Genomic DNA, 25,641 nt, shown 5'->3' with positions numbered 1-25,641 from the left:
AGGACACTGGCAACTGGAATATTTATACCTTGTGAGCACACTATTATCTATCTTGCTTTTGTTTTGTACCTGTAGAATAGGAGGTCTATGAAGGGCCTTGTTTGTGTGTAAGAGGGTTGGAGTGTCCTTTTATTCCCTTGGCATTAGAGCACACACACACACACACACACACACACACACACACACACACACACACAGTGGTGCAATATTTTCATACTAAAACAGGAGCATTAGAGCAAGACACTCATTAGCTACCCCTAAAAGTTGTCACTTCTGATAACTTCCTGAGAAGAACTAAGACCAGAATTTGGGGCTCCAGTTTTGAAAAAAAAATGAGACACCTGAGTACCTGGAGATAAAAAGCATTCATGTGACAAATGTGTCCATAGAGAAAAAAAAAATGCTCCTGTGCTTGCAGCCATCTGTAACATGAGACAGAAGGCCTTTCCATCTCAGAGATGATTTTTTCCAAATATTTCATCATAAAAACACTGTAAACTGGGTCACTAGAAAAGAAAAGAATCTAAGTGACAACTGAGGGCTCAAAGATTATCCCACACAATCTCCCCATTTCATTACTAGGACACTGAGGCCAGAAGGAGGGTGATTTGTGCCAGAGAGCAAAGGAAATGATGCAAGTTTTCTGGCTGCCAACCTAAACCATCAGCCTCTCTGACAACCTTAAGATAGTTGGTTGCCTTAGGAAACATGCTCGGGCCTCACGTTTTAGAGCCTGCTAAGCACATCTTCAAATCAGAACTGTTTATGGCTCACAAATAAGAATGCTGGGGTGTTCTAGAACCCAGTCAGTCCCAAGTGGGCAGTATTTTCACAAAATGTTTGGCCTTTTGTGGTTTTGGTTTTGTACTATTACTAAAAGACTGAAGATACAGGTTTTCTGATTAATATAGGAGAATAAAAGCAATTTCATGTTAATAAATCTTATGATTATTGTCCTTAATAATAAAATAATATATACCTCCAGAAAAGAACAGAAGAATATAATTAATCTCGTTCAGCCTGAAGAAAATCATGGTTGCTTTATGTTTTAAATATTTTTTTCTTGTTTGACTATTTCATATACTTCTATAAGAAATTCTAGTCATTTTTACCCCTTATTCCTCCTCTCCCATTGAAACCCTTTCTTTTGAACAGGTCCAGCTCCTACTTTCTAGTCTTCATTTTGTGTGTAATTTCTTGCCTGAGCATGGGTGGGTGAGGGTTATTTACTGTAGCAAGGGCAACTTACTAATGGTTATACCACTGAAGAAAATGATACTACCTTTTGTTGTTATTTTGTTTGTTTTTGCATATTTTGTAAGTATAAAGTTATGTGTAAGTATAAAGTCAGTGTATTCTCAGTTTGGGTTCTAAGTTCTTTTTATTTGGTACAGGAAAATTTATACACATAAATGACTTAACATTTTAGGTATATATTTTGCTACGTTGGTGTTTATTGTGGCATACAGCATTTGTGCTAAGTAACCATTTATTTTAACTCTTGTCTTAAACTTTGGAGTTATGTTCATTTCTTTGTGCATATAAGTATTTTCAGAGCTCCAGTTGTTCATTTACAAAATCATTTCTAGGACTGAAATGACTAGAATTGAAAGTGTAAGCATTTGTAAGGTTCTTGATGTCTGCTTATAGTGAATATAACCTATCATAATTCATATTTTAGCACATAGGAATAGTCTAGTTTTTCTTTTAAGTAAAGAAGGATATGGTTGTATTTTAGGTAGAAGTTTCTTTAAAATTTCCACCCTGATTGAGCTCACACATTGGTCAAATAGTGCCTCTGATTAAAATAATTTTATACTATTATAATTTATAAACTAAAATATCATATAACTATTTGGGAGCCTTTTAAAATGTATTAATGTTTTTACAAGAATGTGTTGTGTGGAGATGAAGAAGTGGGACTGAAGTTCACATGTAGATTCCAAGTTGGTATAGTAATTTACTCTGTGTGTTTGTGTGTGTGTGTGTGTGTGTGTGAGAGCGAGAGAGCGAGAGAGCGAGAGAGCGCGAGCGCGAGAGAGCGCGAGCGAGAGAGAGAGACAGCGACCGAGACAGAGAGAGAGAGAGACAATTTGATTCTTTGTTCCTGAATTGGGTACATAACTTCACTCTGCAGGGTCCTATAGTCTGGGATTTTTTTTCCCGTTCACATCTACTTTCTGCTGCTGTATCTTTCTGGCTCAAGCAGTATATTTCATATGCTCAGACTTTCTTTTTCCAGTGAGATAACTGTCCATTGAACATCTTCTCTGGACCAGACTGTGTACCTTTAGTAGGACTAGATAGATACAACTTTTATGCTTGTTAGACTTGTCTGTTAGAGAGCCAAATAAGAAACAGTGACATAGAAACAGCCCATCCAGTTTTCTTTGTGAACGATTCAGGACTTCAGGGAGAAAGGTTCCCTGATGATGGATATTTAGCTTTAAGGAGGAGGAGTGTCCCAGTGAAGGTAAATATGGATTGGGCCAGAATGGCAGGGCTCTATGACCTGGAGGATGGATTATAGAGGCTAGAGGACTTTCTCAGGGCATGTGGGGCATTGTCATAGTTACACAACCCGTGATTAACATGTTGCAAAGTGTAGACTCCAGAAAGAAGAGAGAAAGTATCTTAGGCTAAAATGTCCTCCCTTTTATATTGCCCAAATGCACCTTCTAAATAAGATTTAAGTCTCAACTTCTTGAAGCATCTTTTGGATACACTGAGCTACTCTCTACAGTAGTCTGGTTTGAAGAGGATGATAGACAACAAAACAAAACACAAACAATCTAAGGATAGCAAACATGTATGTAAATCACCTCATTGTAATACTTTCTCCTGGAATACCCCTTTGCTGATATTTGAGAATTCTATACAGATTACTATGTATTTCTTTCACCTACACTGCCCTTCTCTCCTTCTCTGTATTTTGTAGATATAAAATACTGAACCAAGACTCTTTTTTAATCCCCACGTTAACACTGACAGTCAATATTTTTACCTGTATAGAACAGACAAACTAACTTGGACTCCAAATAATTATGAGGCTTGCTCAAGTTCATTTGACCAATGATTGGCAAACTCCAAATTCAAATCAACTTCTGTCTGACTCACAAGTCCTGCTCTTTCTTCTGCACAGGGCTGAGTTTCAGAAGGCAAAAGTACCTGTGAATAGGGCCTTGTTCTCTGTGCACCTGGGCATGGCTCTCTCAGTTTAGGCTACAGACGTTTTATGGTGTTCCAAGGCTGCCAGGGAACTTGGGTGGGGGACCCTCCCTGTGGCACATGAAAGCAGCTATCCCAGAAGCAGCATGGCATAGGTAATCCCTGACATCCCAGGATGCCCAGCTTGGGGGTTATTCTGTGTATACATGGGACAGGAGAAAGTTCTGTTTCTTTTTCCAGCTTCCCCAGTAAGAAACCATTTACTGGAAAAAGAGAGGTTCTCTTGATTTTGTGTTCCTGATCTTACCTGCTATATTTATTTCATTCTCACCCATGTCCTTGGCCCCTATCATGGGAAATTCCCTTTTCCTGATCACCCAGTCTGGTACTCAGAAACTCATTCACAAGGCAGGGGTGCTACAAACAGAAGCATGTGCCTGCTGAGCCCTTGCTTGGCAATGAATTGTGGCACGTATCTCTTGTGCATGGTATTTCTAGAACTGTCCACTGAGGAAGTAAACAGAGTCAGTCAAGTCAAATATGAGGACGAGGTGACAGAGATGTATGTGGGATTAGGATTTCACACTTCTAGAGAAGTATTTACTGACAGTTGTCTCATTGTCATGCATAGTGGTAACTGCTTTTCCCTCGCATTTCACTTCACCAGTACAGTAGCTCTGTTGTAGTTATTGATGAAATTTGGACATAGAAAGTCTCACATCATCCAGCTAGTAGTGAGCTGATCTGAGATACAGATTGATGCTATTTAATAAACATGTCAATATCCTCTAACCTTTATGACCATCTTTCAATGGGCTTGTGACTTGTCAAAGAATCTTGCAATTTTACTTGTAGCAAGTATCTTCCTTTATACATATCCAGGCCCATGATAGACTTCTCTAGAACTAGGGCTTTCCAGTTACTTGGCTCCATGTGATGTCGTGAACTTCTTTTGGTCTTTCTCCTCTGTCTGTGTATATACCAGACTTTACCAATATCCACCATGTAGAATATCCTGAGCCATGTTGATATAAAAAAGCAATATTGGAAAATTTGATAGTAGGACTTATCCAACTTCTCACCTGCCTTGTAGCATGAGATAGGCAGGAAGGGGTAGGCATACCTCTGCTTCTTAAGATTGGACTTTGCCAATCATTGGTCAAATGAACTTGGGCAAGCCTCATAATTATTTGGAGTCCAAGTTAGTTTGTCTGTTCGGTACAGGCAAAAAAAATTGACCTGTCAGTGTTGACGTGGGGATTAAAAAAGAGTTTTGGTTCAATATTTTATATCTACAAAATACATAGAAGGAGAGAAGGGCAGTGTAGATGAAAGAAACTTATAGTAATCTGTATAGAATTCTCAAATATCAGTACAGGGGTATTTCAGGAGAAAGTCGCACACATGAGGTGATTTACATAATCACCTTAAGATGGTGGCTTGTTATTCTTGTTGGAGCCACAAGCCTTGTACAAATACAAAGCAGCTGTCCATTATGGATTCTCTCATTCTAAAAAAAAATGTAGTAATTTTAGTAAGTTAATGTATTGGTGATAATATAGCAAATGAGGTGTATTAACAAAGGTGTATAGAATCTGTTACACAGCGGATGAGACATAACACTTCCATAAGGCCTTAGGTGAAAGGGTTAAGAAAAGAGCAGGCACAGGGTAAAAGAAAGAGTGTCTTTGGCAAAGGGCACAGACTATACTAGAACCCAGATATCAATTAGGGAAAGTGTGAAGGAAGTCACATCTTGCTTCCTAGAGCCAGATAAGAACACGGAGGAAGAGGAGAGAAGGCTAGAGGGATAAGGATTTTACAACTTAAACCTGTGTGCCTGATAATTCTCCAAAGGTAATGGGGAAATACAGCAAGTATTGCAAGCATCACCCTGGCTTAGAGGAGCCAAGAATGCTCCTTAGAAGACATGGTATGCCAAACTAAAAGGATTAGTAGCAACAAAAAAGCAGCTAGCTAAACAGCATCCCAATAATTTCATGGCTGATCACAGATACCAAAGGTGTTTCTGTCCCCCTCCTATTCAAGATTGGCCATGACATTTTCATGTGGATCAGACACAGAAAGGACATTAAATTTATTCCTGTGAGGGAATTCAATTATGCTCTCTCAAAAAGTTATCTTCATTGCCACTGTCGATGTTAGCAGTATCATCCATCATCTTCACCATGACACTATCAGTGCCAGCATCGCCATGACCAGTATCACCATCACCATGACCAGTACCATTATGATCGTTATCACCATTATTTAATAAACACATATTTTGTGACATACACTGTGCTGAATTTTTTCTCTGGTTTTCATACTTTGTGGAAAGAAGTTTCTCTTGATATGATTCTTTTTACCTCCATTTTATTGAAAGAGAAACTGGAACTCAGAGAAGGAAGTGATTTGTTTGAGAGCATACCTTAAGTCAATTACAGGGCAAGAGCTCAAACCTAAGTTCTCCTTCCATCTCTACCAGTACATTTCCTCATTATACCTATGTACATTTTTCATCAATCATGAATAATTTACCCACACTTGAGCACTCTAGTCTATCCGTTCATTGTGTTGTATCAGGCATTGTATCCATCCCACTCCCAAGAATCATATTATTTGTATGTGTCATGTCTTTATCTACTTGGCTTGTTAACTATTTATATGTACACTGTACAGTCCCTGAGATTCAGGGAGATACACTGACTGACCCAAGGTGTCATAGCATAGGTACCTTGTTATGGGGTAGCAGAACTAAAGCTTTCAGACTATCAACAAAAGATACCTCTTGTTTCCTACACACACACACACACACACACACACACACACACACACACACACACACACAAATATCATACTTTGCCTGCCACCTCCCTGTTGAGTATGAGTCAGAATCTAGCCCTTGCCTGTCTCCCAACCTGAGACAAGAGTCACAGCCAGAGCTTTGTGATACATTTGCCCAGGCTGCATTCCTTAGCCATTCACACCCATAGATGAAGGGGTAAGCATGCGCAGCTGACCCAGATGAGAAAACCCAGGTCTGAGCACCATCCTCTAGCCAAGAGGAAAAGGAAGAGAATCCTCCCTTGACTCACTGATTCAGTCTTGTTAACAGAACCTGGCATGAGACAGCATAGCTACATGGTTAGTGGGCATCTTCAAATATTTTCTGGTCACCATGGTGTGTGGCAGGTTTTCATGAAAGGCCACATAGAAAGAACTCTAGATAGGGATGCAGAAACTGGAAATCAGGCTCATAGTTCTTACCATATTGAACTGTGATTCTTGTCCCTATGCATAGGGATCTTCCTTTGCATTGAGAAGAGTTTGACTCTTTTTCTTGCTTTTGGGGGTATGGGCATGGCACTGAGAAATGATGATAAACACAGGTGCACGTTCCTGGCTACCTGCCAGCTAGTGACTCACTTCTTTGCATCTTAGTTTCCTCTAAGGTATAAGACAGGGATAGTAAGAATAGCTACCTTATTAGGGTTGCTGGGAAGCACAGAATGAGATAATGCAGGTAGAGAGTAGCTCCCATATTTATGTCTTTAGCCTTTCAGTTCCCTCTGTCCTAACTGTTCTTCTACATGTCTTAGTTCAAGTTTCATCCCCCTTTCTTCGGTCTTAGAATATCACGGCATATTATTTTTACACCCTTTCTACACAGAATTGCTGCTCATTTGTGTGTCTGCTCAGTTGGGGAAGGAGGAGGGGCTAGTGTTGAACTGAATCTCAACCAAGTGATAGCCCTGAGTAGACTCATCAGTGGCTACATGTATGTCCACTGTTCTTATTTAATGAATGAGTTTGCTAAGGCTTCACATATTCAGGGTTTCCATTGGGATAAGTGAGAAAGAGGAGCTAAGGTTAATACTTAAATGTAAACTATTACAAATATTTCAAGTTGGAGAGGAGTTGATAGTTATGGACGTGTGTGTGTGTGTGTGTGTGTGAGAGAGAGAGAGAGAGAGAGAGAGAGAGAGAGAGAGAGAGAGAGAGAGAGAGAATTAGTCCACAAGTACATAATAATAAGGGAGAGAGAGATGCTCTCAGAGACAGTCGTGAGCACTTGGAGACCCTGCCTAGGCAGGAGGCGAATGAGGTCATTAAATCCATCTGCGCAGATGGGGGACCCTCTGGGGAAAGTTATAAGCAAATGTCATGATGCAATACGGTGCAATCGACTTGCGTTAGTTCAGGCTGGGACTCCAGCAGGGACTGCACTGCGATCTGTGAAAAGATGGATCATGTGCTGGATGGGGAAGACACTTGCTCTGTTGGGCTTTTCCTATCACTTTCTAGAAAGGCCAGCCAGCCCAAGGTCACAGAGCACATAAAGGGATGGACTGGAAATGGAACTTTGCCCTTGCATTTTTTCTTATGCTAAAATCTGTTTCCAAAAAAAGGTCCTCCTAAAAAAAAAATTTAATTCAGAACTTTTATGTAAAATGCTCCTTGTTCAGGACTTCAGGCTCCATGCAAGTTCACACAAAATTGTTTTATGCATTCTTTTTATTTCATTTTGCCTCCCTGAAGGAACTATACTACTAGATATAGAAAGCTTTGTTGTTTTACATGACGTGTTCACATCCTTTATTATAATTTGTTCATCACACAAGTTGTGAGATAGTTCATTGTACAATCGTTCTATCAGATTTCATTAGTATTCACTACGAATTTTAACCAATGTTGCTCACCCCACGTAACTTGCTCCGTTCCTTCTAAGGTGTAGACATGAGTAGTTTGTCATGCTTTAAGTAGCTGATAGCAAAGATAACTTTGAGGAAAAAGTCCACTTTTTTTTTGTTTCAATTTCATTACTGATAAAAAAAAAAGTTGATGAGTATAGAACTGTAAAAGGGAATCGGAATCAGTATTTTCCTATCTAAAAAGTCCATTCCCTGACAGAAGTACTTCTTCAAATGTAATCTGCTACAATAATGACTCTTGTGTTTTGGGAAAAATGTTATTGTAATGCTATCAAAAAGTAGAACTGTGATTTAAACTTGAATTTATTTTTCAAATCTAGTGACTACCCCCTTCCTTTTTACCACCACTCTGAAAACCAGACCAAAGAATCTGACTCATTCTTCTTTTTCTCTCTGCAGGTCACTCCCTTTCCTATGTCCTGTGACCTACAAGATGACTGCGCCTGTCGGGACCCTGAGGCCCAAGAACACAGCCGGAAAGACCTTCGGGGATATAGCCATGGCTAAGGAAAGACAGGTGTCAAATATTTCCCAACGCCAGGACCCGCATCCCTCTGGTACTGATTTCACAGTCTGCTGCTCAATGAAATGGCCTCTCCACACCAGGGATCCTTAGCACCCAACCGGTCTGCCTTTAATTTCACCCAGGAAGGACCAACTGTGGGGCAATGAACTGAGTCTCACCATGTTGAATGATGGAGTGGAATACTATCCTGTAGTCTAAGATGGATTGCATACACAGCATGTAGTCCCAGAGCTTCTGAAAGTTCTTTCCATTTCTCACATGACCACAACCCAAAACAACAAAAAAATTGTATGTGTATCAAGGAGTATGCACATCTGTGGTTAGTACACAGGCATGCATACACACCCATGAAAATGTCTGTGTGAGGGAAGTTTGGACACTGAGTGGAAAACAAGTGGAAAAAAATGAACAAAATACAAAAAAGTTCAATCTTTCATTTCCCAAGCTCCTAATGAGCACTGTCCTTGGGAGAAGTGGGTTACAGAACTACGACCAAGTAGTGAAAAACTAATCCATCTCAGAATCTGAGGTTCAGAATATGTAGTACGTTACCATTGTGTAGAGCTTTGGGACTGAAAGTGAAATAGTTGTAATCACCAACCTTCTAGGCACTAGGGCTTCCCAAATGGTAAATATTCCAAGGTGTACAAAGCTCCCCAATTATTTTTGTTGCCATGGGGGTTTTGTCCCAATACCACGGTGCAAGGCTGAGCTGGAAATGGCTTAGGACTGCAGAATTAAGGTATTCTATCAGCTCCCTGCTTGAGGCTTGAGGTCTTCATACCCCAACCCACCCCCCAGATTCCACCCATTTTCCAGATCTTACCTTGGGACCACATTTGCTGCTATTCTTCCTGCTGCTCTGTCCAGTACATTGAGTACCCTAAGATGGTAGAACTAGGTTAGAACAAACTCCATATAACCAAGCAGACTGCCTCAAAGTGATTCATATTTTCCCACAATTCCTCACTTCTTGGCCCATCCACAAGAAAAAAAAAATCTTTTGTGGGCCTAAGTCTTTCATGAGTAGACTTCTCATTCTGGAAAAGAGTTGAGGGATGCCAGATGCTGGAGCCCTTCCTGAAAGTTCAGAATGTCTAAGCCAGTGTTAGATTTTTTCTAATCAAGTGGAACAGTGTTAAACTTGAGAATGCTGGAGCTACCCAGAGACTGTTGGAATAGCAAGGACTTGAGTTATTGTCCTTATCTGAGTCTTCCTAGAACAAACTTTGGTCTTGAGACTCCCACTATTACTCCAAGAAGATACAGTTCAGAAACATCTTGGATATTGGTAAGGTAGACTGTATACTAGAGGAACATTGAAAGGAAACCCTTGAGGTCCAGACTGAGCACCCAATATAGTCATCACATTTTCCACATAATTTTTCAGATGTTAGGACATCTTTCCACATCCATTACTGGGCACCACTCCTTCCCCTCCCATGTTTAGTCTTTAAGTGTTAGGATGAAATGAGTCACCTGAACAGGGAAGCCAGAAATGTATGCACAGCCTTTTTTTTCTGCCTCTTTTCAGTTACCTATATATAGACTCTGAATTTATATGGGAAGAGATTAACACAGGGTGATGTGGATAGAATAGCTAACTTTGACATAATTTATGAGAGGTGGAGCAGAGAAGCAATGATATGAGAGGATCTAAATGAATTATACAACACAAAGATGACAGTACATCAGTTGATCTCAAGTCTAGTGGAAATAACCAATAAAAGAAAAGTCTGGGACAAAAATCAAAATGCCAGCCCAGCATTAATTGTCAATCCATCATGTCCCCTTTTCTACTAGGAACAACAATATATTTGCCAACTGTGTTTTCATACTATGACCAATAGCTTTTTCCTGCTGATCAAGAACACATGAAAAGGTACCCATTGACCATCTGTGGTCCATAATATCAAGAAATGTACCAAGGTGTTTTTGCACTGGTACCCACAAATATTGATAGAGTACTTATAATATGCAGCTTGTCCTGTCCTTTAGCCTCTGAGGTTGAAGTCTAGAGTGGAGAAGTGGCCATCAACATGGTGGAAAAGCATTTTGGCTCCTCCAAATCAAATCATATCTCATTTATAGATAGGTCATTACCCTCTGGGATTTCTTGGACCAATCTTAGCAAAATATAAGGACAACCATTCATGGAACCAGCCTCATTATGATCACCTCTCCAAGGTCCTCAAACTTTTATCTACACTTCAGGTCCCTCTCTTGCTTAGATGTGCTGTGTTAGCTTAGAAGGGACAAGCGAAAGAGTGGTGACAGGGCCATCCCTCCTGATAAGTAATCCAGAAACATCCAAAAACCCAAAGATGGCATTATCAATAGGAGGGTTGTAAAAACTAAAATAGATCTCAAGAACTTCTCCCAATCAATCCTCATCCAACTCTGTCTTGGGTCTCATTGTCATCTGTTCTTATGCTCTCCAGCTGGGCAAAAATTCCTGGAGGCTGGCTCCTCTGTTAAGATTCATAGACTGAATTGGGGATGGGTGAACATTTCAGGAAGAGCCCTATCCAGTTTCTTCCTTAATGCCATTCAAGTCTGTTATGAACAAATTCATATTTGCTGAGCCTAATAGATAAAAGAGGCTACCCAATTGGTAGCCTCCCTCATGCCCACAAGGGATGTGTAATTCATAAGGTCTTCTTAGACCTTAGTGCAGGACAGTCAGCTGTATTTTTGCAATGCACTGATTCCCAGTTTTATTTTCTTCCTGAGAATAAACTCCTTGTCACATCTCCTCAGTCATCTGTTTTGGACAATGGGATAATCAGGAGGAGGCGGGTCTGAAGCACTATTGTACATCCACAGCTTAGGGGCCCCAAAGCACTTGGGAGATCTGCAGCTGAAGCAGTATAAGTCTGTTAGCAGTAAGGAAGCAAAGATGAGATGGACAGTTCTCTGAGCCCCATCTGGGAAATTGTTCCAAACCGCAACATACTGTCTGCTCAGAGGACTTGCATTACCCCTTAGATTTTGTGCCAACAGCCTCATGAGGGAAGTCAGTGTGGGAATTCAGTCAGTTCTTGGGAAGTCAGTGTGGGTAGGTGAGGTGGGGTGTAAAGCAAAGGAGAGATTAAAGGTCTTAAATAGCAGGCCTTTGGAGAAGGAGGGGTTCAGCTGCTGCTCTTGGCCTCAGCACACTGGGCCACTGCCGAGACCATTCTCTGTCTCATTCCCACATTGGCCAATGCTTAAATGCTATTTGTTGAAAATAATTCTTTGGGACAGATTTCAGCTACCTCCCTTCCACATTTGATTTAACTTGGTTGTAACTGTCAATTTGTTAAAGGTCTTACCTGTGTAGTTTTTAAAAAGAGAAATAAATAGAAAAGGACATGAGAGAAAGAAAAAAGAACAGGAAGGAAACAGTCATGTTAACTGTTTCAGTGTCTCTGTGTGTATGAGTATGTGTCTGTGTATCTGTGTGTCTTTATGTGTGTGTGTGTGTCGTCTGTGTGCATCTGGGTATCTGTCTTTATGTGTGTGTGTGTGTGTGTGTGTCTGTGTGTCTGTGTCTTTGTGTGTGTGTCTGTGTTTGTCTCTGTGTATCTGTGTCTTTATGTGTGTGTGTCTGTGTGTATCTGTGTGTCTTTATGTGTCTTTATGTGTGTGTGTGTTTTTGTGTGTGTGTATCTGTGTGTCTTTATGTGTATGTGTGTCTGTGTGTATCTGTGTATCTTTTTGTGTCTTTATGTGTGTGTGTCTTTGTGTGTGTGTGTGTCTGTATGATCTTTTTCTGGAACTACTTAAAGTGAGTAAATAAATAGAAGGAATTGAAGGTGACAAAGCTGTAAAGACTGAAATTAATAGAAGACAAAGTGATTACAAAAGACTAAATCGCATGATTAAAGCCTAAGAATATGAGCCTTATTTCATGCTTCCTCGAGGAGACTATTCTACAGACTGAGTAGGTAGAGATGACAGAAAGATTTCTCTAGAAGATGTAGAATGGGATTCTATGGCTCTGACTAACATTTTCTGAACATTGTGGTAGGTCCAGGAAATAAGGCATTTTTCTCTCTTGAGTTCTTAGCTAAGCATTCGGTTCATTTCTTTGGTGACTGTCCATGGTAGAGGGGGCGGGGGAGGGTTTGATATTGATTTTTACCAAAATATTAAGGATACAAACTGTGTCTTTGTCCTTTTTCCACTCTAAGATACTTGTATTTGCCATCATAGCCCTGAGCTCCCTAAAGACTGCACTGAGAACCACACTGCACAGCTCTGTTCTTACGAAGCTGCTCCATGGCCAGGCAGGTCATCCCACTGAATACCGAGAAAGAAAACAAACCAAGTAAACAACTAAATAGAGAACAAAGTTTCTAAAACTCCTTCTTTTGTGATTTATTCAAGTTTTTCCAAGTTCCTAGCTATCATTTCCTCTGTAAAAACAATGTGATAATGATCAAGATAGAAGTTTATATGTCTGGCCAAAGCTTCAGAATGCTTGTCTTCAGCCATCAATTTACTTAGTGATCTTGGATAAGTCATCAAATTGCCTCCATATTTGCCTCAGTTTCTCTAGCTAAAAAATGGGGACACTACTACTTACCTACCTCATAGTAGGAGGATCATAAGGCCCTATAGAACACATAGCCTGATGCAAAGTCCATAGGTATATTTTCTTCCCATAAAATGCACAGGCTCATTGCCCTTTTCAGAGACAGGGAGTGATTGATTGACATTTCATGGCACAGAGCTGGAAGGCCTGGATTACCATCCACCTTAAGTGAGTATACTGGGGAATATTTACTCTTCAGAGAAATTTACCCTCCATTATTCTGGCCTTTACTGATCCAATGATCCAATGATTTGATCAAAATTCAATGGCTTCCTACAGTGTACAAGTCAGTCTACTGTCATCTAGTTAAGATTGGGGTGAGGGAAAATTTCAAATTTACAGAGTACGAGGGTCTGACATCTCTTCTCCAGCAGAATCCTCACTTCTCAGACTTAGTTTCCACACCACATGGTTCATTAAGAGAAGAGATAACATTCTGAGTGTAAGTTGGACTTTGTAAACTTCACACCAGCAGCCAGTGAGGAAAACTTTAAACAATTATTGAGTTGCTTTCTTGGGTCTCTATAATCAATAACCTGTCTGCAGATATCTATCTATATAAAGATATTATATATGAATAAAAATTTACATATATATGCACATGTATATATAGCTGTACATATATGTGTGTATATATATACTTAAATGTAATATTTACAAAACTGTGATCTCGTCTAGAGAAAATGTATTCATATTACAAACTGCTCTTCCATATTTATGTATTATATTATACCTTTTTATTACTGTCATAATTATTAAGGGTATTTCTAATTATTATGATGTTAGAAATCTGTTTAGCACCTTCTGGAAGCAACCAAAAAATATGACTTTTCATTGAAGTGCTTAGAATCTGTTCTAATTAAAATTCTACCGGTCTACTGTAAAACAAACAAAAAAAAATAAAAAAAAAACAGAAAAAAGAAAGAAAGAAAGAAAGAAAGAAAGAAAGAAAGAAAGAGAGCAAAGAAAGATTAAAGCAAAGTAAACAGCAAAAACTAAATACAACCCTAAGCTTGTTCCTGTACCTCACGCGCAGAAATGTGCTGCTCTTGTTTTGGGTTTTATTTTTCCTGTTCATGTGTTTTTATGGATCTAAGTTAAGTCTTTCAGCAATATATAAAAATGTAAATAGTTAACTTTATTTATTAAGAATGTCATCTTTTTTAATTTATATTTACACGATGGTTCATCTAATTTATTTTTTCTATACGGTTTTAAATACTCAAACATATTTTTCTGTTCATGGTATTTTTTATGCTCTTCTCATGGATTTGTGTTTCCATACTGTTTTCTCTGGTCTCAATTACAGGTTAGATCACACACACACACACACACACACACACACAAATAATGTCAAAAACAAATATTTTGCCACTGTTGATTACTATACCTTAAAGTTCTATATTATGAAAATATATAATAGCTTGTCTGCTTCAGCATGTTGTTGTGTGGTTTTTGACTGCTATAGAGTCATATAGAATGGTCATGCGTGTGCGCGCACACACACACATACACTCACACACACATGCACACAAGCCCATGCCATAGCATGAAAGAGAACAATGTGAGCTTATAATTTTATAAAAAAAAATCAATTTAAAAAAAAGCATTAAATTGAACTCAACATATATCCAGTCCTCTATGTAATTCCTGAAAAGTATCTATATTTTGTACATGCAAAAACTGGCAAACATTATTATACATTGAAAGGTATTTCCATTCTATGGCACCAAAGCATATACCCCTTGTCCTTACATACTGCTATTTGGACTCTTGTTTTCAACAATGTATTCTGAGAATATTTTTATTTTCATAACAAACAAATAAAAAGCAAAACAAACAACAACAAAAAGGAACACAACCTGTCTTCTGGATGTTACACTGTCATTGTAATTCTGAGCTCACTATACAAACCCTGCAAAAGTCTGGGTCCTTCAATGTTACATCATAGATCAGGGATTGAGGGGCTAGTTATGATGCCTCTCTCCCTAAGGAGCTATTGACAATTCACAGTTGCAGGGGGAGAGAGGTATCATTTTCTTCAGTGTTGTAAAAATTGGCAAGGGGCCTATGTTCCGATAAATAACCCTTTATCCAAGCTCATCCAAGCAAAACTCATTAAGTTAAATGTAAAGACCAACAATATCAACAACAACAACAATGAGTGAGAAAACTAACAAGGAAGAAGGGCATGTGCAGGGGCAGGCAGGGTAGAGAGAGTGAGGAATGAATAGGATCACAACACAATGTATATGTATAAGGTTTTCAAAATGATGTTATGTGAAAAATAATACATTTAAAAGAATGAACACTTAACCACCCAGTCCATCATGTGAGCCTGCATTGAGACTGAATATTGCTGCTTCCTCTCTCTCTAGCCCATTTGATTGTTCATTCGTCCCCAGCTAGTAAGTAGCTACGCAGTCTTTGGAAAGTTATTAAATTGTTTTAAGGTTTTGTTTTACTATCTGTGAAATGAAAATAAAATATCAACTTCATAAGATTCTTAATTGAGTTCTTTTTAAAAGATAAGTTTTCAGTGATTCAGAACATTCTTGGACAACGGTTGCATTGGCTTTTGTCAGGTTGAGACCAAAGCTGCTTGTGACAAGTTCTAATAACATATTAATTTTACAGTTGACCTTATTTTTAAAAAATGAATGAGGACAATATTTCTTGAAGACATGATACTTGCATGGGCATCTCTGTAGCAGCGGCACTGTGCACTGAGCTATCAGCTTGCAGCTCAAAGTATATTTTTGTATGTTGATGCTTAAGATCATGAGTTTAGTACAAAAAGAATTGTTTGGGGAGCACATCAGTTGGAATTATTTTTTGAGATCACGATAAGGCAAGTCAGGATTACCCATAATGTAGTTTTGAAATCATTAAAATACAATATATCAAGAATCATGAGGGAAGCCACTAGACCAACCAAAGAGAAGCATTGCTAAATGCTCTCCTACTCCATAACCAGGTCTCTCTCTCTCTCTCTCTCTCTCTCTCTCTCTCTCTCTCTCTCTCTTTCTTTCTTTGACAGGTATTCTTTGTCTATGTCCTGGACTTGCTCTATAGACCTTGCTGGTCACGCACATTTAACTGCTTCTGTGATTAAAGGTATGCCATCATACCATGATCCATAGCTAGTTTTTAGTGATAAGGCTCATGTAACAGATTTTCTGAGTTATATTTAGTTCACTATGAAAAAAAAAACTTTATAAGATAAAACTTATAAGTAGAAACAAATATTTCCCAAGTAAAAAGATTATACTCTATGGTGTTAATATATCTGAGTATTCTGCAGAGTTTTGTCTGAAGAGACAAAACTTCTTTTTAAGCTCTAGCTTACAGTCAAGAATGTCTTCTCTATAACCCAAAGAAAGAGAAGGGGAGGGGAAGAGAGAGAAAGAGAATCCAACTGCAGAGCTAACTGCTACTTTACAGCATTTAATGGGAAAATGGTTTCTTTCTCATTTCAAATCAGGCAAAAGTATTTATCATTTATAGTTAAAAGCACAAGATTGGGGAGCATTCTGTGATGCTGTGCTGGCATTAGCAAATGAATTAGTGGTAGTAACTACATCTGAGGATAAAAACACAGCCTGTCTGGTATTCAACTCAGGGATCCTTCATCTTTCGAGTAAATGTTTTAAACACCAAAGGAACAAGGTTTAAAGTTGAAAGTCAATGTTGCTACGGAAGGAACCAAGTCCAGGGACAATCTGCCCTGTGACTTTGAGCAAGTCCCTTGCCTTTGTGAAGACAGACGGAGCTGCTAATGAGAGAATGCAGGTGCTGTGATTAAGCAAATGAGTCCAGCAGTTGCATCCATCATCCTATGAAGGATTTGTAAAAGTAAAGCAAGAGGCTCCTGGCACAGATACTGCAGATTTGCAGCTCAGTCTCCATGGCTGGCCTCAGTGGAAGAGGCTGCACCTAATCCTGCAGAGACTTTATGGGCCAAGGGGCGGGCACCTTCTCAGAAGAGGAGAAAGGAAATCTGGGGATGTAAAGGGGGAATGGGAGAGTTTGCGATGTAAATAAATAGCATAGTGCTCTTAAGGAACTGAAAAAGACTGAGGTATTAGATATTTGACATTGGAATTTCCTGCCTGTTAAGTGATGTGATTAGATAAAGTCATCTTTAGAGTCCTGAACATTCTACAATTTAGGAAATAGAGAAAGGATGATAAGAAATAGAAAGACCAGGTGATCAAGATTTGGAAAATCAATAAATGTTCTTTTGCTCATATGACTTAGTATGTAGAGTGTCAACTACCACATGAAGAGCCCTGGGTATGATTCTTACATTACATAAAACTTGTGTCATAAACAAACCAAACCAACTAAAATAACTATATAAACACAGTTAATGGTCTTACAAGGGGTGTATCATGATGAGGTCTCAGTAGGAGGAAGGCTTTGGGAAGCTCTCAGAAAGAAACTGGGATCATAGCTGTTAATATGTTGTATTATCCTGAGCAGTACCTCTTACTTCCATTCAACTCTCTCATCAAAACTGGGGTGTCCTAGGAAAACAATGAATGTTTAAGTGAAGTGTCTAGCAAGGAGTATAGTAGGTACACGTGAACTATTATGTACTAGTCCCAATGTCCTCTGCTTTTCTCTATTCCATCTCTGACTTGCACAATAGGAAGTATGCAGCAGAAAAGGTGGTGCGTAGTTAGTTAAGGAGGTGTCCTACAAAGATCTCAGCTCCTTGGTATTTACACAGAGAAACCTTACATCACGTTCATATCACCAAGATAGATGTTCTGCAAGTCATTAAGCTTGTTTCTATCTCTATGAAACTAGACAAAGTTTGGCTGTAAGCCAAACATATTGAATAGGTCCAAAGTGAAGACAAATTTGAAAAATCAAAATCAGCACAATTCCATAGTTCTTGGAATGTGCATCAAAGGAGTAACAAGAAAAGCAAGCACAGATAAAGCATCTCTTTCTTTAATATGTGGAAGTGGATTAGCAATTTCTTTAATTTTAATAGAATACTGTGATTATAGGAATCACAAGAGCCAGTCTTGTAGTTGAGAGAAACTGAGGATCAGAGTTTTGCTGATTTTTTTCATAAATAATGAGTGCTCCCCAGATCAAACCCTAATCATTTTGAGATTTACACAGTATAGTCCAGACCTTTTCTTGTCATATTTTGAGTCTGTTTAAAGCAAAAACCTAAATTGACCAAGGATGGGAGCTACTTAAGCAGAATCTGACTGATAGCCATTGTAATGCTGGGTCAAGACTCATCTCGGATTTATCATCCAATCTAAGAGATTAGCACCCAGCTCACTGGCATGCAGTTTATTTGTGTACATGGCAGTGTTTTAACTACAAAAATCAAACTAGGCAGTGTTTTAACTAGGAGAAGTGGGCAAGAATAAATGATACAGGCAGAGATAATGATGTGTATCAATATACTTAAAAGAGTGAAATAGGGCATGGCTGTACAAAAAGAAGCAAGTGTTGGGCTCACCAGAGCCTAGGTTGAGTAAAAAGACTAAGACCACACTGAGAAGGAAAGGTTGAGATGTAACATCAGAGAGTTTCACAGAGACCAAATTGCTAAGCATGTTTTAGTTTGAGTTTCTCCAGAAATCAACACAGAGACTGAAATGCACACAATTTATCTGGATAGTGACCTTACTATCAGCATTGTTGTATAACAATTTCTACTAAGATAGAAACTTCTATTTTAAAGGGAAGCTTATTAAGACATAGGATTTTCTAAAAGGATGTGAGACACTTCATCCTCCAGGGAAGTTCCTTTAGCTCCGGCAGTGACCAAATCAAAGGCTCCAGGAAGCCCCAGAATCTTATCAGGCATACTAGGTCTCTCCCTCCTTAACAACATTTAATCAGTAAAATGGACTCAGAGATCCTCTCAGACAGGTTAAGCTGGCTAGGAGAGGCTCAGACAAAATGAAATACCCCTATAGAGCTGCTTGACAATCGTCCAGTATGCTCCATGTTTCTAGCTTCTCTGAGACATCACTCATGCTAAGGTAGACTTGAGTAAAACAGCTGTCTTTGAATCATTTCTGCTCCAGTAAGTAACTTTTGACCCAAATTCCAGTAAGTAACAATTATAAAATTCATTGCTTCACCAAGATGAACTTTGGTAGTATCTTTCATCTATTATCAGTTTCCTATTCAGGGTGAGTAGGCATTTACTTATGTCTCTGCAGGAATAGTGTCATACAACAGTTGCCAGCAGAGGAATAGGTATTAAAAAAATAAATAAAAATAAAATGGGATTGAGACCCAAAGAGAATGTATTTCATGGTACTACAGTATGTTTTTCTATCTCTGGTGGAAATTACTGAGCAGGTAGGATGGGAAGCTGGGTTACTTATCCAATCTCCACCATGAGCCAGTGGTCGAGAATTCCCCTGAGGGTGAATCTAGCACATCTGCCTTTCATGCTAGTAGACATGTGTACTCATGTCAACCAGAAAGGCTCTCAGAAAAAGTAACAAGGATTGCTGAAAGTCAGACTAGAATAGCTTAGAGTTATATGAAGGAGTGGGTGTTATGGTATAACTATGTTATAATTATATCATAGCAAGAAATATGGCCACAGATTAGTTGAGATTTGGCTAGAGCTGGAATGTAGCTAAGAACTATTCCAAGTTTGACGGGGAAACATGGAGACTTTTTAGGGAAAGGAATATCTGGAATAAATTTCAACTGGTAGAGGAATCCCTTTGTGTGGAATGAAAGCTGCTGGGGAAAGCCAGGACTCACTTGGAACAAATGAGAGGTTAGAGTGTTGCTCTATTTGAGAAATAACCTGGCAATATTGAATAATAATGAGAGAACAAAACAACAACAAAAATTGGCTAAAGACAGTTACTAGAACTAGTAGCGAATTTAATGAACTTTATCAAAATGTGTACTTGGGATAGATGGTCCAGGGTGTTTCAGGACCAACCAACAGCGAGAAAAGTTATGAAGTCAGAATAAGTTAAATGCGCACTGGTTCATTTTCAAAATAAAAGGAGAATGACATTCATAGGACAGTGATGCCATGACAGATCTGGATGATTGCATGCATTCTTTTACTAGGTCAACCCACCCTCTTAAGATAGTAAAGAATATTCCTCCATGGGTCACAATGCTCTTGAGTCCTGTTGAAGCTTTAACCTACAAATGCTGAAGGAATGAAGACGTTTTCATCACAGAATTCTGACCTCTTCATGACTGGCAGGTCTCTGATCTTAGCATTTATTCAAATACATTAAAACGTCCTAGGCCAGCAGAGGATGGCCTTGTTGGACATCAATGGGAGGAGAGGTCCTTGGTCCTGGGAAGGCTTGATGCCCCGATGTAGGGGAATGCCCAGTGGCAGGGAGTCGGAAGTAGGTGGGTGAGTGGGTGAGTGGGTGAGTAGGTGAGTAGGTGAGTGGGTGAGCGGGTGAGCACCCTCATAAAAGCGGGGGTGTGGGGGTAGAGAATGGGATACAGGATTTCCAGAGGGAAACTGGGAATGGGGATAACATTTGAAATGTAAATAAATAAAATACCCAATTTAAAAAATGTTTCTAGGCTCCACTCATGATTTGCTTCACTGGCTATCATGTAGTAGTGCACATGGGTATACATTAAACAAACAAACAAACAAATAAAAAAAACTTCCCTTCTCATTGATAATGGGAAGGTCACAGTAAGTAAATCACAGATGCTAGTATCTCTGACAGTTCACAAACTAGATATCTATTATAGGAGTAAGTAGAGATTTTTTCATGAATAAAATGAACATGGCTCCTGTTATTGGGGAATTTTCTCTCTGTTGGTAAATCTGTTGGCCACATTTAAATTACAGTATCAAAAACCAAGCCTTGGAAAAACTCATTAGCCTTTATACTAACAATGTGGTGTATAGGTGGAATTTCCATTATGTCCAGCAGAGCAAGATGAATCCAGGGAGTGTTGAAGACAGGAGGAGTATCCTGGACAAAGGCTATGGACAGGAGAGTTGCACATGAATTTATGGAAATAACTACCAAGTTGTTAGACAATTAGTACATTGTCTATGTATGAATAATTGTAGAGATTGGATTAGAGAAACCTAAAGGTTTCATAAGGAGACAGAATGTAAGCTATGCCTTGAAGAATTCCTGTAACACCATTTCTTCTTCCTACAAATGACAGAGGAAGCATAGAAGAAATATTCTGTGACAAGAGGTCATCTAGGAGGAGGGCATTCCTTAAGGGTCATTCCAGAGATCAGTCTTGGCTCTGTACAGAATGGACTATCTCAGTATGCTTAAGACCTTTGCATCGTGAAGAACACATTTTTTTTTCAGAACTAAAAACTCATCAAGGAATATAGAACATGTGTACAAAGGAGGTGACTAGATATCACATTTCAGTTCGTGGCACATAGTACATCTCCCATCCATTTAGCTGTCTTCCCTCTCCCTGCCTTCCCTCCCTCTTTCTTCCCTCCATTCTTCACTCCATCCTTCCCTCTCTCCCTCCTTTCCTCTCTGTCCTCTCTTCCCTTCCTTTCTTCCTTTACCTGTCTTCTCCCCTCTCTCCCCTTTTCTCTCTCTCTTTCTCTTTTTCTCCTCCCATTAACCCCAGCAGCACACAACTTTGAAACAAAATTTTCAAGAGCCAATAGCAAAACTGCTTTAAAAGGAGCCAAAGCCAGAATTTGGTTTCCACACATTCAGCATACTATGCAAGACTGTGAATACAAACCTGAGCATTTTGTTCCTATCACCAGAATAGATTCCCTACAAGTTGCTACAAATATTTCATCCTGTTGATATTTTTAAAAGATTTTTCCACAAAGCTCCCTGCCAAGTGCTTTCATCTCAATCACCTGCACACATTAACAAAGCTCCGGTTGTTGGAAATTTATTCACCTGTACATTTAGGTTATCTTCACAGTCTGAAGATCATAAATACGCTCACTGTTTCAAGAATACTGCTCTGTGAAGTCTGAGCTCACTGACCTACCCTACACTTCTTAGTAGAGCCCACACAATTTGCTAGTTTTTTTGCTTGTTTTACAACATTCCTCCTAGCTCTCTATCCTCTTTTTCAAAATAACTTCTTTTAGTCACCTTAGCAAGCTATCTTCCCACAGTTCTGACAGTTAGATTTACACTGTTGCTTTTCCTAAAGCACTCACACTTGATGCTGCCTAGTTCACTTGTCGTCTTTCTTCATGTCTCAGTTTCTGTGAGCTCACTCATTTAATATACACAAAAAGCCATTAAGGAAGACACAATCATCACTGTCTTCATTTTACAAATGGGAAAATTGATGTGAGGAATTTAAGATAATTTTCCCACTGTCACATTGATGATGAGGTGAACTCTGGACTTGAACCAATACATTTGATTGCAGTTGTCACTTGCCACGCTTAGTTTGAGAGTCGATCAGTTTGATGTGCTGGAAGTGGAAGGTCTTCAATGTGTTTAAAAGAACTTGTGCAAAGAAAACTCACACACACAGAGAGAGAAAGAGACACACACCATCTCGTTATCAATGTGCACATGTGATACCTATTGAAAGAACAATACTTTGGATTCCTTGAGTTAAATAAAATATATTATTAAATTTCATCTTTAGCTCCTTCCTTTTGGGGTCTTTCATCTGCCTATTGACTAACTAAAATGGTCTAAGTGGCTAAATTTCATATCAGTTCAGCACCATGACTCCAAATGATATCTGATGCTCAGCTTCAATTCTAACATGCTTCATCTTAAAGTTTATATGCCACACAAGCTGGATTCCTTTAAATTCTTCATTCTTGTGGTTCTTTGTTACTGCAAAGCCTCTATACATGACTGGAAAAACACACACACACACACACACACACACATGGACACGCACACACACACACAACACACACACAACACACACACATGCACACACACACACACACACACACACACACACACGCATGCACACACACACACACTCACTGCATCTCTTCTTATTCATCCTGTAGGAAAGAGTTCAGGTATTAGGATAGAGTATGTTCAGCTTTCTAGATTTGGGTTAATAATCTCTGTCTGCCTCTGAACTCTCTAGGCAGATTTTCTAGGTAGTCAGGGTTCACAACACTGAGTCTTCAGGACTGTAAGGAGCAAAGTAAACATATTTGCTGTTATACGCAGTACCTAGCAGGTGCTTAACAAACACTTAAGGCACGACAAGGAGAAAATACCATGAAACTGCAGTGCATCCATCAAATCCAACATTGTACCAGGCACTAGCAAGCTTCACTCAGCATATTTAAAAAAAAAAAAAAAAAACAACAAAAAAATAAGCAAAAGTCCACAAAGTTTTATAGAAATCTTGGGTTCATTATCTCATACTCTATATGGCTGTTTTAATAATGCAGAGACAAGTTGCAATGACTTAAATTGTATTCCCCTCCCAATCTAAAAGACTTACTATATTATCTTGTTATGAAAAGTATCTGATCCCCGACACATAAGAAAACGCACATATTTTCAGACATGTTCCTGTTTCCATGTCCAGACACCTCTGATAAGTACTGTATCTCTGCCACCTACCAATTCAGATATGGCAAAGTACTGGAAGTACCAAGATGTTGCCAGCACTCTTATACTCACCCATTCAAGCAGAGTATGGCATAGCTCTCAGCATTCTTGTGACATATATCACCATTATTACATCAGACATAATTAAAATATGATCATTTATGGGCCTTTCTCTAGACTATGAACTACTCAAGAACAAGAATCATTCATTCATTTAACAAATATATTTTTTAAGAGTCCAGTGTTTGTTCTGAATTTGAAGGCGCAAGAGATGGAATGATCACTGAGACAGGGGGATATATATATTCAAGGCCATGCTTGGGACACATTCATATTTATATTCACAATGTTATAAAATAATGAATCTGCTTGCTGCTATTCTCACCTTCAACAGGAAGACAGGCGGGCAGAGGTGAAGGCTAAATACAGAGATTCAGGAAAAGATGGGTAGTAAACAGTGGTGGTCAACTATTATCAGCATGAGTGAGGCTCTGGGCTTTGTCACTAGTGCCAAGAAAAATAAATGACAAAGAAAGTTGATCTTGGAAATAAACTGTCTGGTTTTAAAGTCTTGTTTTCCCAGTGACTCTCTGGTTTCGAACAAATGTCTATACCTTTGTGTGACTTATCATACTGGTCTGTGAATTGGTGATAAGCATGTCCTCTATGAGGAAATGCCATGCAGATTAACTGAACCACTGGTGTGAAATGTTTAGGCTAGTGTCTGGTGTGAAAAACAAAACAAAACAAAATGAACCGAAACACTTTGTAAGTGCTGGCTCCCATAGTCTTCATTGTCATTCTTGGTTCCCTCACCATGGCCAAAAGGGCTCTGACAGTTTTAGGGCCTTGCTGATCAAATGGACACAATGCTACCTGCTTTGCTGTGAGGACTCAGATTAGAGGCTCCAGTGACACACACTGACTAGTAAACTGGTCTCCAGATGTGAGCAGTGGTAGCAAAAGTCTCCCACATGTGCGTGACAAGCCATCAACAAGCATCTGCAAGGCACAAACATCTGGAAGTCTTGCATGCCACCAGCTCGGCCCCTGTTGCCCTTGATGCTTATGGCCCAGTTCTCATTCGGGGAACCCTGCCAGTGCCAAGGTTGCAGTGAGGAGAATAACATTTTTGTGTTCTCCATCCAGTGTGGAAATTCCATCCCTTGGCAGTTTCCATCATGTCAGAGTTGTACTGAAGGTCCATTAAAGAATCTTATGGAAAAGAAGGAAGGTGTGGGGGGAAGGGAGGGGATGGGAATCCCTTTTACTGGGGTTTTTACTAGCACTCAGATGAGATCATTTCATCCAGTCACCAACGTGCTTACTGGGTCATGACTACCGCTAGAAGGTGATTTAAAAAAATTAGACCCACAGCAAAAGAATGCCCCATTGAGACGAAGCACACATCTACTGTGACTTTTTTCCAGACCTTTTTTTTTTTTTTTTTTCACTCCTATTTGCTTTCCCAAACACAGCAGTGTCTGGCTTAGTTCTCAAAGCAGATCTGCAAGTAAGGCTGAGTCTGCTTTGTAGGGAGTCCCTGAAGTAAGTTGATTTAGTTCAACACACACTGATTTAGCATTAACTTTCTTCCAGGCACCATGCTGTCAGTGAAGGCCCAGAGGTGACTGGAGCATTGAACTGTCTGTCACTGGAGATTACAGAGACTTTGGAAAACAAGTCACAAAGCCTAGAACCTTATGACAAGCTTACATGTGGTCACTTGAGAACCTCACAGGAGGAGCAAATATTATGTTTACATGTTGTCTACACTCAGTACAGAACCTAGGATGTGCTAAAACCTTCATAAAATAGTAGCATGGATATCAAATCCTGACTCAGAAGGTTTTAGGAAAGCCTGTAAAGAAGAGATGGAGAATAATTGAATATATGTGTCAGGGCCCAAAGATAGCAAGAGGACATAACCCAACACGACTCAAAAATAAGTTACTATATGTGTGTGGTTGTTTCACAGGTTTCAGAATGAGTAATAAAGGAAGGTAACTTACAAATATCAGCTACAGTCATGTTACCAATTGGAGAAACAAGGACTATAACTGACATGAGTGCTTTTACAGTATTTTGTTAAGGACATGTCTTTGCATA

At 39.2% G+C, this 25,641-nt stretch overlaps 1 protein-coding gene across 1 annotated transcript in view; it reads left to right on the top strand.

Moving 5' to 3' along the window:
- Nucleotides 1-15,491, top strand: part of Pappa (pappalysin 1) — a 223,026-nt gene extending 207,535 nt beyond the window's left edge. Inside the window, exon 22 of the mRNA XM_034502365.2 lies at nt 8,283-15,491. Coding sequence (XP_034358256.1) covers nt 8,283-8,390 — 108 coding nt within the window. The 3' untranslated portion in view covers nt 8,391-15,491. The remainder of the gene's footprint in view (nt 1-8,282) is intronic.
- The last annotated feature ends 10,150 nt before the right edge of the window (nt 15,492-25,641 follow it).

This window comes from Arvicanthis niloticus, chromosome 5, assembly GCF_011762505.2.
Source record: "Arvicanthis niloticus isolate mArvNil1 chromosome 5, mArvNil1.pat.X, whole genome shotgun sequence".
Classification (NCBI taxonomy): Eukaryota; Metazoa; Chordata; class Mammalia; order Rodentia; family Muridae; genus Arvicanthis; species Arvicanthis niloticus.
Note: the sequence above shows the minus strand (reverse complement) of the source record. Positions and strands in the feature narration are given on the sequence as shown.